Source organism: Melospiza georgiana, chromosome 2 (assembly GCF_028018845.1).
Source record: "Melospiza georgiana isolate bMelGeo1 chromosome 2, bMelGeo1.pri, whole genome shotgun sequence".
Classification (NCBI taxonomy): Eukaryota; Metazoa; Chordata; class Aves; order Passeriformes; family Passerellidae; genus Melospiza; species Melospiza georgiana.
This window is the reverse complement of record NC_080431.1, coordinates 65,398,464-65,414,143: the sequence shown is the minus strand read 5'-3', so window position 1 is coordinate 65,414,143 and position 15,680 is coordinate 65,398,464. Positions and strand designations below refer to the sequence as shown.

The 15,680-nt window shown below is 41.6% G+C and overlaps 1 protein-coding gene across 1 annotated transcript; it reads left to right on the top strand.

The window, feature by feature from the left end:
* The first annotated feature begins 5,030 nt into the window (after window positions 1-5,030).
* On the top strand, window positions 5,031-14,560 carry RAB39A (RAB39A, member RAS oncogene family). Its single transcript, XM_058045231.1, has 2 exons — window positions 5,031-5,353; window positions 11,425-14,560. Exons 1-2 carry the CDS (start codon window positions 5,031-5,033, stop codon window positions 11,849-11,851), a joined length of 750 nt encoding a protein of 249 aa, XP_057901214.1. The 3' UTR covers window positions 11,852-14,560.
* Window positions 14,561-15,680: the final 1,120 nt, after the last annotated feature.

Here is a 15,680-nt window from a genome sequence, read left to right as displayed (position 1 = left end):
ACCTGTGCTACCAGCTCATACTGGATTCATCAGTTCAAACTTGGCAGATGCTATCACAGCTTATTTGTCTGGGCAATTCTTCCAGATAGGCTAAACTCAGCAGAACTTACCATACAGGGAAGTTCTTGGTTTAATATTTGCCAGCAGTGCAGGGAGACTTGTTTGCCTGTCTTGAATTATCTCTGCAATTATATTTATGAAGGCAATTAAAAGTAATACACCTCTTAAGAAATTATCAGAGATTGCATCTGACCAAAAGTGGGACTCTGTCAAAGTTGACTATGATAGTGGGCCATGACTTGTAGGATTCCTTTAGAAATGCAGTGCTAACAGAAGAAAGTACCCCTTTGATCAATATGTCCAAGGGGTTCATGCCACAAATCTCAGACAAGGAGCATTCTTTGTTAGTGGAAATCTAGGTTGTTTCACACACCAGCATTCCTAAAGAGAAAGGAAATGTAAGAGACAGACTTTATCAGAGCAAAAGATGCATAGAATACTTGAAGGATCCATTCCAAGTGACAAATGGAAGAGTGAGGCAGGAGAACACATAATTCACTTGTTTAGTGTCACAGAATAAATTTCCATTTGGAATTTGGTTCTTTATCTCACCTAAAGGCAATCTAATCCTGCCTAAAGACAGGTTCTCAGCCAGTTTAGGCATTATCTCTGACATATCAATGAACATGAATTCACTTTAGTATTTTAGTGGAGCAGGTTACATGTTCCTGTATTTTCCTGACACTCCACTGCATTAGATGTGCTTCTGTTACTGTGGCTGTCTAAGATGTCACCTTAGATGTCTAAAATGGCAAGATTTTCAGAGCTAGATATCTTCTGTTGCTCCTGGAATACACGGGGGTTTGGGAGGGAAATACACTTCTTGTAGTGCATCTTATTTAGGCACAGCAAAGACCAAGATGTGAGTCATTGCTCTGAGTATAACATAATATTCCTAACATTTTGAGGGAGGAGATAGTTGGCCAAGAGGGTAAGACAATTATGGCCCTGTAGTTCAGGTACACATTGTTAACCACTGTGAAAAAAGGAGGGCTCAAGAGGTGATGAGATGTGAGGAAAAATATAAAAATATCTAATGGTTATAAAACATTTGTTGAGTAAATATCCACTCCTTGATTTTTAATACCCTGTTAAGTAAGGAATTTTTTTCCCCCGGGCTTGTGTCTGAAATTATGTTGTAGTTACTTCTGGAATATCAGGTCTGAATAGTTAGAAGTTTTTCTTGTCCCAGATGGGTGTTTCTCTTCTTCACTGAAACTGTCTTTATGAGTTCATTCAGCTGTCGAGTAGTTTCACTTGCATCATCTCCACAGATCCATTTTAATGCCTCACAAAGTGGACCTTTATGTAGATATTTATTTATTTAAATTTTTTTTCTATAAGTCCATTCATGGTTTCTGATCCCTCAGTTGGGCAAATTGTTTTTGGTTTTTTTTCCTGAGGTTTGTACGATGATTTTCTATGCACATATTTATCTCAACAACATAAGGAACACCGTTATCAAACAAGGACATCTTCTAAGAGGTTGTTATTTCAGAAATGTCCTTCCCACCATCATGTGAAACCGAGCTGGTTGATGACATGTCAGAGGAAGGAAAGTCTCTGCTAATTAGTAGGGAGTATCTCACCTCCAGTACTACTCTAACAAAAGAAAAGAGCTTGCAGAAAAAAAAAAAATCAATAGTTTGCATCTATTGAAACTTGCTCTGTGAAAAAAATGAACAGCTTTATCAGCCTCCAGATTAATAGCCTAGGCAATTAAAACATGCATGGATGGCATCTTGCTTCCAGACTGGTCCCTCAGTTCTCTTAGATCATTGGGTGGCAGCAGAAGGCACAGTTTCTCAGTCACAGGCTGTCTGGGGTTAAAAATCTATTGCCTTCATCTATGTTTCTCTAAATTTCTATATAAGCACATGACCATGTTCTTCAGGAGTCCTGTGATCTATGTAGTCCCCTATCCAGTCACCAATGTTGGAGAAAAATCCATGTTGGGTCAAAAACGTAACAAGAAATGAGGAATTTTTAGATTGAAACATCTTGGATTTGCAGCTTTGTGAAGTCATAATGGTGATTATGCAGAAGATTTGGAAGTTTGGAGTTTTTTGGCTCCTTTTCCCCCCTGCAGAATTTAGATTTGATTCACTCTCTCTGGGAAGAGCAGATTGAAGCTGCCAATGCACAAGTGATGGGAATTGTCTGAAGGGAAGTCAGGTTCTTGATGCTGCTTTAACTACTCTGATCTAGCCATCCCAGCTCCTCAAAGCAGCAATTCCTGATTGCTTCTTCTGACTGCTGGTCTGAGATCTTTGTGAGAACTGTGTGCTGTCAGGGCCTCTGTACTCACCAGTAAATGAACCAAAACTGAATGACTTGGACAGAAAATTCACCCACTGCGTTCACTTCAAAATGACAATTCAAATGCAGGTTCGTCAGGTAGCACTGATCATATGACAGCCAAAAGATCACAAATGAAATCAAAGTTTTTGGTTTAGATATGTATGTGCCATAGCTTTTCTACAATGACAAGCTTAGCTAGACAGACCAGACTCTGGAAGCCTGATAATATTTGGAGACCTATTTAGCTCAACTGTAAATGCCCTAGGCAAATTGGCTTTGTTCACCTGTTAGGAATGAAATGAGCTGTGTAGCTGATTAGTGTGGGGTTCTTCCAGCCCAGATGTACAAAGGACAGCCATCTGCTGTGCATCTGATCCAGGTATTATACAGTGAACAAAGTCCACTTGAAATTTTTCAGTATTCACATTTGGGAAGTATCAGAACTACTGATATAGTGTACCTTGAACCTCTGTTTCACATGAGAATACTTCTTGTATGTAAGTGCCACTTTTTTCAGAACACTTAGGAAAGGTTCCTAGGAATCACCTGTAATCATGCCCATGAAGAACTGCAAGAAATTCACTGATTTCATCCTTATGAGAGTTCATTTATCATTATCATTATTAACACAGTTTTATTTTAATTGCTACTTAAAGGAGCAACTAGTCAAGTATAAGCTATGTTCAGTTTGTTTTAAGAAGAGCTGGTGAAAGTACGTGGGAGAAATGTGCAGGAATCAAAAAGGAACATATTCGGAGATACAGGCAGAGGCAGAATCGCTGTGTCCCAGGGACTGACTGGACAGCCTGAATGGTCCCTAGAGAAAAGAGGTTCTTGGAGCAGGTGGCATCTTGCAGCTTCAGCTCAGCATGCATAGCAAGATAAATCCCTCTGGCAGCTCCTGGCTGTGCCTTTTACAGCTTCTACACTGCCAGGCCACATCTTTGCTGGAAGGTTCTGGGGTATCTGGATCTGTTCCCCAGGACCAGCCACCCATTCACATCCCAGAAAAACTCCTTTTGGGGCTGGGAGACATCATCTCCTAAGCAGTGCATGCAAACCCCTCTTTCTACTTCACCCTGTCCTTAGTCTCACTCATCCACTCTGTGGAGCTGCAAGATCTACCCAAGCCTACAAGGGAAATCTACCTGTCCCACAGTGGTGACCAAGTAACACATCACAGTAACAATACCAGACTCAGGCAATGAGAATACTTGTCACAGCAAATTGCCCCAAAGCCTTACAGAAGAAATGTGGTTTCAGATATGCCTCTAACTAACCACAGGTACTTAAGGGTTTAGCTGCATTTGTGCCCCACATGGACAGAGGAAAACAGGCTGTGTGAAAAATGTCACCCATCTCCTCTCCCTGTCCTTTTCACTATCAAAGTGCCTATTCATATCAGTATCCACTTGCTGCTGACCTTCTGCCAACAACAACCTACTTCCCAGCTGTCCCAGCCTACTCAGCTGAGTTTTCAGGCTCACTGCCCGTGGCTCCCTCACCCCAGCCCAAACTACAGAAGAAGCTGATGCAATTCTGTTTACCAGAAGTCCAACGATTTCCTTTTATTTGGCTCTAATGCCCTTACCAGCCATTGTTAGTGTTTGTTATCCCATGTGGTTCTCAGACTTAAAAGAAATCTGAGGAATCTATTGCTCAGCAGATTTATCATAACATGATAGTCAGCTGAACATACCAGGAGGGCAAAGAAATTTCTCTGATGCAGGAATCTCTTCTGACACAATTCTTCTATTACTTTGGGTAAAGGCACATTCACCAAGGCCAAATACAGTTTGTTTCACTGGGAAATGAAGAGTATATGTTCCTGTCATTTCCAGTATTATGTCCTTTCTCTAGGCAGTTTGTGTGATTCTCTCTGGGGATAACTAGATTGCTAACTCTTTCCTTCTGCCACTTTCCCAGCACATCATTACAGTCTGGCACTTGTTCCTCTCTATCTGTTGGCCTGCACAGATCCCACTCCACCAGACACCTTCCTTTCCAGGTCCGTGCCCCTTTTTCACCTGCCGATCTCGTTCCTCCACATCTCGCCCAGTATCTCCTCTCTGCTCCCAATTTCTTTGCAAAAGTCATGCTTTAACAGTCTCTCTCCCGTGACATTCCATGCCGGCCTGGCTCCCTGCCCCAGCATCCCCCTTCTCCCGGCACAAGCCTGCACTTGTTGCCCGCGGGGGGAGCTGGGCGCTGGGCACGGGCTGCAGCCCCAAGGTAGCCCCAAGCGCTCGCTGCGGCGGAGGAGGGCCCGTCTGGCCGCGCACATGACGGTACGGTGGGAGGGCGGCCCCGGCGGGCGGCTCGGCCGCGCCACCGCCCAGCGGGCGGCAGAGGCGGCCCCGGCGCGCACGGGCCGCGGCGGCAGGGCCGGGGCGGCGGGAGCGGCGGGAGCAGCCGGGGCAGCGGGGGCAGCGCGGGCGCGGAGCCGCGGCCGGAGCGGGGCAGCGCGGTGCTGAAGGGACAGCGCCAGCCCCGCCCCGCCCCGCCCGGCCAGCCGGCGGGGAGCACGGCGCGGAGCCCCGGGAGCGGGGCGGGGGTACCCGGCTCCCGGCCCCCGCCCGGAGCGGCGAGCGCGGGAGCTCCGTGCTGCCCCCGCGGGAGCGGCGCCCCGGGCCCCGCGCAGCGCCCGCCGCCGCCCGCCCGCCGCGCCGATGCCGGGCGTGGGGGCGATCGGGGCGCGGTGCAGGCACCGGCCGCGCAGGAGCCCCAGGAAAAGCCCCAAGGCAGAGCCGGGCCAGGCCGGGGCCGCCATGGACGCGGCGATCTGGATCTACCAGTTCCGGCTGATCGTGCTGGGCGACTCCACCGTGGGCAAGTCCTGCCTCTTGCACCGCTTCACCGAGGGCCGCTTCCCGGGGCCGCTGCACTCCGACCCCACCGTGGGGGTGGACTTCTTCTCCCGGCTGGTAGAGATCGAGCCCGGCAAGAGGATCAAGCTACAGCTCTGGGACACGGCGGGGCAGGAGCGGTTCAGGTACAGGACCTGGGATCTTACCCACACCCTCTCCTGCCCTCTCCCCAAATCTGTCGGCCTCCGGGCACACCCTGCTGCCCTCCCGGCCCTGTACCCTCCTCATCCGACACATCCTCGGCCCTAAGGACTTTGCCTTGCCCTTTAGCAAAATTTCCCTGCACCCACTTGGTTGCTGTGCCCCAAGCAGTCCTCCATCTCATTGCCCTCCAGTGGCCCTAGCCCTGTGGCCCACCGTCCTTCTTGCCTCAGTGCCCTCAAGTTCCTTCCCAGTAGTTTCCTTCCCCACCCTTTCCCTTCAGACGCACCAGGTAACAGCTACCCTTCTCCTTCCAGCTGTCACTGTAGGGTAACAAGTGGCCTTGTCCTGTTTCTTCTTCCCTTCCTCATTTTTCCTCTGAAGTCCTGGACCTACCATGGCAATCCCTCCTCCACGTTTTTTTCTTTTGTTGCTGCAAGAGGCCTCTGCCTAACTCTGCATTTCTTACTTTGTCATCACCTCCGAACTCATCCTCCCCTGCAGTATTTCACTGTGCCATTAACTCTCCCAAGCAATCTGGAGACCAGGCCACCTCCCAGCTCTTCTGCCTTCCAGCACAGCAACACTGTCTGCACCAGTGCAGCCAGTGCAGCGTGGAAGCCACTGGGCAGTCAGCTAGAGTCCCTTATTTCAGTGTTTTGTCTGCCTTCTGCACCTGCTGTGAGCTGTTTGTTGCTAGAAGTCTTCACTAATACTGCTAGCATTTATAATGTAGTTAAACTAGCTCAAATGCTGCACTGAGTATTAAACACTCTCCTTTGTCCCCTCTGTTACAAACAGTAGCAAAACTACCCTCTTTTCCTCCCCCAGAAAAGTCTCAGTCGTTTCCCAGTTTGCAAATTGATACTGTCGCTCACTCACTCTTGTGTCTCTGTTTTATCTGTAGTGCTTGCCACTTCAGGCAAGTCGTGCATGGATTTTAGTTTGGACTTGGGGTTCAATAGATATGAATTCATGGCATGGGCAAACGCACAGCCCATCTCTGTGACCACACACCTGTTGTTATTGGAACAGTAGCAGGAGGATTAAAATGGGCCCCTTCACTGGCCACAATCAATTCCAAGAGAACTGCCTGTCTTCTCTTGCAACAGTTGTACAGATGCCCACACCCAGCTGAAGAGGTGGATTGCGCTGTTTTACTGGAGGACAACAACTTTTTTTTCTTTATAATAACCATTAGAGTGAAACAACAAACAACTTTCCTGGGCTTGCATGAGTCAGATGTATTTTTGCAGGTAGGCTTCTGAAGGGTTAGCAAAGAAATTAACAGTGTTAATGGAAAGCTCTTGGCATTTTTCACTCTCTGTGCATTCCAGACAGAATGTAGAATACTTGTAAATTATTGAATTTGCTGACAAATAACCAGGATGGCAAATGACAAGACATTCAACTTAAAGAAATGCAAATACACAGAATCTTGCATACATTTAAAATCAAATTATGGCAATCCTTTAACCCCGGAATGCTCAGGGAATATACACTGATGAGTCATGCAGTCAGCTGCTCTTAAATTTACCTCTGTGTTTTTTCTAATACTCAGAAGATGCAGCCTGAAGAAAGTAGTTTTAAATATTTGCATTTGATTTTCTGCTAAGACAGTTTCTTGTCAGTTGATGTACTAAATATAATAGTGTTTATTGTACAGTCTGTTTTACATTTAGTCAAAGAAATTATAAATATTTTACTACCTTACGCCACAGGTTACAATGTTGCATTCTGTTCTGCTAATGGAGAACATTACAGATCACAAGCAAAGACGATTTAGGGAGGAGCTAATTACTCCAAGAAGTTCTCTAATACTGGGGAACACCAAGCAGTTTGCAGTTCTGATTTCCAGTTCTTCTCTGGCTCACTTGCATTGGGATTTTAGAGGAGGTAAAACCTGTCTTTAAAGCTCTCTGGGGAGTTCCCTGCATGCAGGGAAAACTACTGGCTGCATAATAACCCCCTTCTTTTGGTCCCAGGCATTAGGGACACTCCCAGGGGAGAAGGAAGATGTGACACACCTGCCATCACGTTCTCTTGAAAGATGTCATGTACTTCCTTGGAGGAGTTATTTGGGAAAAATTCTTACATGTCTCTAGCTCACTGATGATTCCGTATTTTAACAGGATTTTATACATTGATTTATAAATCATCTTTAACATGCCCTGAAATAGCAGCTATTGAATATATTTATTTTGACATCAATCAGGCATCACTAAGCAGACTCTCTCATTGTCTGAGGTGCCAAATGGACAATAACAACATAGTCAGTAACGCCCTTAACATCTTACTAGAACAAGAACCTACAGACTTGCTTAGTATAGACTCAGGTCTGTAATGCGGATTAACGTAAATGAAGGGTACATCCTCAGTTTCTTTCTATCTTCAGATCAGTCATTTAGAGCAATCTGCTATTTTGTTTGTGTTTTACATCATCTACTTTGCCATGGTTTTTGTTTGTTTGTATAATTTTCCTGTATTTAAATCAAATAATATATTTAAGTCATGAAACCTCCAATGCCATAAAATGCTCGTGGTGCTAAGACTGAGAGTTCATTTCAGTAGGGGCAAAATATTGTGGGGATGCTTCCATTAACCCACTTTTTAGTAGACCAGGATATTAGACACATTCTGTTTCTAGTACATCTTGAAAATAAAACACTATCCTATTCTTTTTCAGTAAGCAATATATATTTTCAAAATTATTACATTACCATGTAGTCTTTAGTCATAGTATAAAAATAACTCTTCAAAATTAGGTAAAGCTTTTAGTGAAAGTTTGGTTCATCTGGTAAAGATCAGTAAGATCATAATAAAAAGAAACACTGACTTAAAGCCTCCCTAAAGCCATAGTCTGATGTGATTATACAAAGACTCATAGAACCATGGAATACCCTGAGTTGGAAGGGACCCAAAAGGACCATCAAAGTCCAACTCCTGACCCTGCACAGGATGACCCCAAGAATCACACCATGTGCCAGAGAACATAGTCCTAGTGCTTCTTGAACTCTGCCAGGCTGGTGCTGTGACCATTCCCTGGGCAGCCTGTTCCAGTGCCCAACTACCCTCTGGGTGAAGAACCTTTTCCTGACATCCAACCTAAACCTCCCCTGACACAGCTTCTGGCCATTCCCTCAGTCCTGTCACTGATCACCACCGAGAACAGATCAGTGCCTGCCCCTCCTTCTCCCCTCACAAGGAAGCTGCAGACTGCAATGACGTCTCCCCTCAGTCTCCTCCAAGCTGAACACATCCAGTGACCTCAGCCACTCCTCATATGGTTTCCCCTCAAAGCCTTTCTCCACCTTGTTGCCCTCCTTTGGACACTCTCCCACAGTTTAATGTCTTTTTTATATCATGGCACCCAGAACTGCCCCCAGCCCTGGAGGTGAGGCTGCCCCAGCCCAGAGCAGAGCAGGACCATCCCCTCCCTTGCCCAGCTGGCCGTGCTGTGCCTGATGCCCCCAGGACAGGGTTGGCCCTCCTGGCTGCCAGGGCACTGCTGGCTCATGAAGTGTAAAAGCACTGGAACAGGTTGTGTGGGGAAGTGGTGGCATCACCATCCCTGGAATTATTTAAATATTTGTAGGTGTGTCAGCTCACGGAAGTGGTAGAGTGCTGAACAGTGCAGTGCTGAATTAACAATCAGAGTCAATTATCTTAAAGATTTTTCCCAGCCTACAAGATTCTGCGGTTCTATGATCCTTTTCTCAGATTCTAGAAAACCACTTAACATGATATTGTGTGTATTGATGTTTCTTTAAAAAATTTTGTGTTGCTTTTTTTCTTGAATTGCTGTTTTCTAAATCTTCTCTGTTACACAAATATTTTTTTTTGGTAAGGAGAAAAGTAGTTTCAAATTATACATATCAGAAGTACACAAAAAATGACTGTTGTCTCTCCAATATATTCACCCAGTTTTTGTGATGTACAGCACAAAGCTACAGGATACTTTTTAGTCATCTCCAATAAAAGCAATACATACACATAATTCAATATAATGGCTTAGATCATCAGCTACTGTAAATTAGCACATCTCTAATGAAGGGGCTTGCAAGAGATGAGGGTACTGACTGCTGTGTGTAAGTATCCAAAAACATGCAGAGGGCTGAGTTTCAGTACTCCAGTTTATAGATAAATGATAGAACAACTTTTTATATAGAAATACTTGGCAGGTGATGCATTGCATTTTCAATACTAACCTACTTTCTTTCCTGGCTAATGCATTTCTTTGTTTTCAAAGTTTGGGGTGGGAGCAGGGTTGTTTGGGTTTTTTATTTTGGGTTTGTTTTTATTTCTTAATGAAAGTAGGTTTTATTAGCTTTTACCTCTCCATATCAAGTCCCATTTTTGTCATCCACATTTGCTCTTACTAGAACTATCTGAATTATTTTTCTGCCTTCATTTGTGTTTGCAGACACTCTAAAGGAAAAAAATGGTTAGGAAAAACAGAAACAGATCTTTATAGTACCTGTATTTAATACTTCACAAGATATGACACCCTTCACTTATGTTCTTAAACAATTTTGTGAAACAGTGTGCCATTTTTCATATCCAGGCCTTGTGAATTAATCTGAGGTTAAGATCCTGTTGTCTTCACATTCAGAGAGACACTGCATGGACTCTATTACTGGGAATATTGAAAAGATCTTTCTAAGCATTAGGAGAAACACCCCCTCCTTCTTATGTAAATAAAACAATTTCAAATGCTGTTTGCTGTGGCGAAATTAATTTGGATATGCCAAGAAATCTAAGTCTTCTTTATCTATGCACTTACCTATCTGTAAAAGGACTATTGCTGCTAATCATGCCTCTGTGATCAAATTGTCATCAAAGACTGTATGAAATGTGATGAACTGAGAATTGGAGGGAGCTACTGTAATGAAAAGTTGTGCTATTGTGTACAGTTCATCCTGCTTGCTAAAGTTTTGAGTTTTTGGCGTCAGCATCCTCTTCATAATCATGAGATAAAATGGAATTAATTCTTAGCTTAGGTTATGATTTCAAACAATGACTGTTTAGAAACTGTGCTTCTCATTTCATTTGGAGAATACTTATATATACACTAGTTATGTATTTATGCCAGCAACAAGTGCTTGCGTACATTCCTTGGTAAGCTGTCACTTCCTTTAAAGTGTCTCTTCTCACCCTCTCCATTCTCTCCTACTTGCTCATGATTAGAGACTGAAAATAATTGTTTCGTTCCTATATCTTTTACTCTATCTCTCTACATTCTAACTTTTTTTCCTTATTCTAAAGCACATTGAAATTTTTTTCAACCAGAAGAAGAGTCTTCTATTTCCAAAATTCCTTCCAGTGAATGTTCTGGAGCTTAGAGGGCCCAAAAGTAAAAATAACTCTTGCCAGCCCTCATGCCAAAAAATTGCAAATTTATAAAATATAAAGAGCTTTTGAACTTCTCTGTGAGAGAGATGCTGGAGGTAGATGTGTCTCTTGTAATTAGTTTGTGTTTGCCCAGCTCACTCAAAACTTTTGGACAGTTTTGTTCTGGGAGTTTCCTTTCTCTGCCTGCTACCTGTTGATTTCTGCATGCACAAAGAGTTATGATTAGCTTTTAAAGAATGTTTCTGCAAGGGTGCAAAAGGATATGCTTGAACATTGGCAAGTTTGGTCTCCAGGTTTCTTGACATATATGTACATATTTCAGTCTGAAATAATTGTTTAGAACAAAGTGAAGTACATGTTTATATGAAGCTGAAGGACTCAAACTTTATACCAAAAGCATATATCTTTGCTTCTGTGAACATGTCCCACAGTTTCCTAATAAAGACTACTTTACAGAAAAATCCAGCATTCAATATTTGCCCTAGAGGTGTTGGGTTCTGGAATGTTTAGAAAGTGAATTTTGAATGTAGGAAATAAAATAATAGTCTAGTACATTAAATTAATAAATTTCAAGCAGCTTTAAAAAAGGAAAGTTATTTAATAAAACTTATAAAAACACATTTCCATATGGAAAAGTAATTGCTTTATGAATAAAATGAAAATGCATTTTAATTTTCCATTTTCTCTTTTTTCCCCTTCACAGATCAATAACACGCTCCTATTATCGCAATTCTGTGGGTGGCCTGCTAGTGTTTGACATCACGAATCGACGATCGTTTGAGCATGTGAAGGACTGGCTGGAAGAAGCAAAAATGCACGTGCAGCCCTTTCAGATTGTGTTCCTGTTAGTAGGACACAAATGTGACTTAGTGTCACAGCGCGAGGTTACGAGAGAAGAAGCTGAAAAACTGTCATCTGACTGTGGTATGAAGTATATAGAAACTTCAGCAAAAGATGCCACAAACGTTGAAGAGTCCTTTACAATTCTTACCCGAGATATCTATGAACTTGTAAAAAATGGAGAAATCTCAATACAAGATGGATGGGAAGGTGTCAAGAGCGGCTTTGTTCCAAATGTTGTACATTCATCAGAAGAAGCTGTAAAGCCCAGGAGACAGTGCATCTGCTGAGTTTGTAGCATGCCAAAGAGCCCATGGGGTGTTTAGAAGATGATGCCAATCTAAATGACAGAAAAATAATTTTAAAACAACATTAGATCATGGCATAGCTGAGTCATAGAACGGTAATTTGGTTTTGTATCCTTCTGTCAAGGTTATAATCCATAACACTTTAAGTGCTTTTTTTCTTTACAGAGTACAACATAACTTTATGTGGTCTTCAGGAAAATAAATTAAATATTGCCAAAGGGAAACCTAGTTCTATAGCAAGACACTGAGAAAGTGCAATAACCATCATGACAACATCTTCACTTGGGCTTTGTTTTCTGAATACTGTTTAAAATCAAGTCTTGTTAGATGAGGATCAGATGATTTCATTACTATTGTTCATCCTGCCTTAGCTTTGGACAAGAAAATGTTATGTCTTATACTTTTTTAATGTGATTCTTTACTCAAGGGCAGGATTGCTAATGACCATTAAAGTTAGAATGCTGTAGAATTTGATAGTAAATATAACTCTAAGGAAAGCAAACTGAAAGATTGCTCAAATAGCAAACACTTTTGATATGACAATGAGTACAAGCCTTATTAAAGAAAAAGAATGTTTTAGAACAGATGATTTATTTGTATACGAAAATGGGGAATAGAAACAATGGAATTTATTTTTAAATATTTTCTGAATTGCCAATGAAACTAAACATAACACGACATATGATCCAGCTGTTATTTGACTTGTGTACAAAACAGCTTTCCCAATCACTGGAGTTGCATTTCAGTGGCCAGATCCTCAGCTGGGTAATTATCATTGTCACATTGATGCCTACAGAATCACGTTAATTTACACAAACAATTTCCACATTAGCTTTAAAAAATAATAACTAGAAGTAAAAATAGTTAAAAAGTGCTGCAACCCATGGGAACCTAGGCCTTAAATTTGAATAGAGCAAGGACAGTTTTATTCTTAGCCAGCAAATGTTAAACTGTTGTTTAAAAATGGAAGGTTTTAAACTAAAACTGTTACAAACAGAGCATTTGGAGAGGAAAGAATTTCTAAAATGATGCTGGTCTACAGAGAGCAAAGTAAGAGAGCTCCTAAGAAAGAAACTCATAATAGCTTTTAATAACAACAGTAGGAGAAATCTGTGATCATGTAGCATTTTACTGAGCTTGGAGTCATCTTTCTACTCCTCTGAATATAACACACATTAGCTTTATGCAAACTAGGTCTAGCACGTAAATACCAAATAAATCTATTTCTATTGTTTTGTAGTGGAATGAAAGATAACTTGATCTCCAGAGTTAATAAGCATCTACAATTTATTTGGCATAATTATAGCCACCAAACATCAAGCCAGTTATCTTCATATAAAAGTGTGTTATCATGTACAATTCTTCTTTTTCAAGATCTGGCAGCAAGTCTATCTAATCTAATTTTCTTCTTCAACAAGCATATGATTGGTTTTCTCTCAGGTTACTTTGACGTTCTTTTACAATCCTTTTTCAAATATTTTGTACTATGGAGACAGGTTGTTTGGTTCCAGTTACTTTGTACATTTAGGGCAACTAAAATCATTGACTTCAAAGGGAACTAGAACTTACAGTTTTTCTAAAGCCTGAGTCTTACTTGCACTGAGGCACAGTTACACTATATGGAAGGATACAGAGGCCTTAATATAAACAGGAATCAGCCTTAATTCATTAGCAAATAGGACAGATAATTCTAGTCTCAGCATGCCAGAGAGTAATTGCTGTGAACCTGATTTTCTGTTAAACTACGTGTGTTGACACCAAATCAACTTTGTAGGGTATTTTAAGCCCTCTTTACAAAGCAAACATGACTACAGATGCCAAAAGGTAGTGCAGAATCAGGCTGCAAGCACTTGATACTCATTTCTTTATGATATGAGGCTTATGTTGTGCATCTCAGAAGATATCTTTGTTGTTTAATTAATTAATTTAATTAAATAAATCAGTGACTAGGGAGTCACCAGATCCAAAGTCCATCACTGGTTCACTGTGTTTTTCTGAGCAAGGCTTTTGTGGGTTTTGTGCCTCACCTTCTGTATCTCAAATATAGAGATGATTGTTCTTCCTTAAATTTACTGCTGAAACCAAATCAGTCTATATGATCTTCAGTCCTGGACTCTATCCTCTGTGTGCTACCTGGTTTTGAGTGTTTACCATCATAGGATGTGGATACTGGTTTCTTCTGACATACCCGAATAACAATAACAAAAAAATTAAATTAAAACAGCCTTATAAGTGCCAGGTATTGCTGTGAATCTACATTTCATTGCATATTTCATTAGTTTTAGATTAAAGTCTTGTATCATTAATTTTTCTTCCTGAATACTCTGGAGCCAATGAGCTTTTCATTCTGTATGAAAAAAATTGGGTTGTACTGGGGGTAGAAGGACTAGGAGAAGAGGGGAATGGAGGGGAGGTATGCACAGAGAAACAATCATCAGAGCAGAGCCTTAATCTCTGTTGTCAATGTTGTACCTGTGGTGTCACGTTTATTACACTGGGAATAGAGCTTTTAACCAGATTCAACTGTGTAAGGAACTGGTATTGGCCATGCAACTAGAAGAGAAGTTCACTACATTTTAAAGTACTGTACACATAGTTGTCTTATTTGTAATTCCTAAAAATGTAGATTAACATGTACTTTCAAACACTGTCTGTCTTTGTGCTATATTAAACCACTACTGTGTCTTCTCACTACACACTTGCAGTTGATAGAAATGTCTGATAAACAGATAATTTGTCAAAATGCATTATTTTCTTTTCAGATGCTTTGCAAGATGATATGTAAGTAACAGCTTGAATAAGCTGTGGAATGGGTAATAGTTCAGTGCATATATATTCTTTTTCTCCCCAAGGAAGTGTGAATATTGACAACAGAATTAAATTCCCAGAAATTACAGCAATTAGGTAAATCTTACATGGTAACCAAATTTAAAAAATAGAAAATATTTAATAAAAAACCACAAACTTTGCAAATTAAGATTTGGTCAATTCCAGTTAGGAAATGAAAAATATTGAAAAAACCTTGACAAAGGTTTTATTTGGATTCATAGGCCTGACAAATGAACGGATAAAAAGTATTGTTTTGGACTCCTAAAATGTTTAAACTTCCATTGCTTTATTTTAAGTTTGATAAAGAAGAGTAAATATCTTCCTCATTAAAATATTTTACATATGAATTCTTAAGATATTTTGGCTTGCTCATAATTGTATCCATCCCATGTAAGAAGCAGAAACTAGCCTCATACCTTAGGAATCAACCAAGGAAAAGCTTTAGATTTGGCTTTGTTCATTTATGCCTTCAGTATGGAATAGACTGACCAATCTAAGCTCAAACTGGCGACTGTCCTGTGCTCACAGAAAATGATGCAGGCCTGACTGAGCCCCCAGGCCCTCTGTGCTGCCCTGTGCTGAGATCCCCTCTGCCCCACACGAACGGCTGCTGGTACCCATGCCGCCTGTCTGAAAGCGAGGGGGGCATGATCACAGATATTTCAGTCTCAGCATTTCAGCTCCCTGAGGGAGTACATGCTTCATTGCCTTCTTTTTACATAATTAACATCCAGGAAGAGTGCTTTTTCCCTCACTGAAGACCCCAGCACAATGGGAGCTCCTGCAAGTCTCCACCTTTCCTTTTTACACAGAGCTGGCACAGCAATTTCAGCAGCCTTTATTCAGTCCTGAAGAAAAAGAAGAAAGGCCAAGGGTTTATCCTCTACATGGGCATGGAACCTTACCACAAACATGGTGGACAGTTTAAGAAATCATTAAATATCAAAAAAAACCTGTCAACTGCAAAAATTTGCATTGCTCA

What these genes read in the sequence shown, in the direction of transcription:
- RAB39A (XM_058045231.1), top strand. Translation starts at nt 5,031, where the DNA reads ATGCCGGGCGTGGGGGCGATCGGGGCGCGGTGCAGGCACCGGCCGCGC. An exon ending in GCGGGGCAGGAGCGGTTCAG is followed by an intron (nt 5,354 to 11,424) that starts GTACAGGACCTG and finishes TCCCCTTCACAG; the next exon opens with ATCAATAACACGCTCCTATT.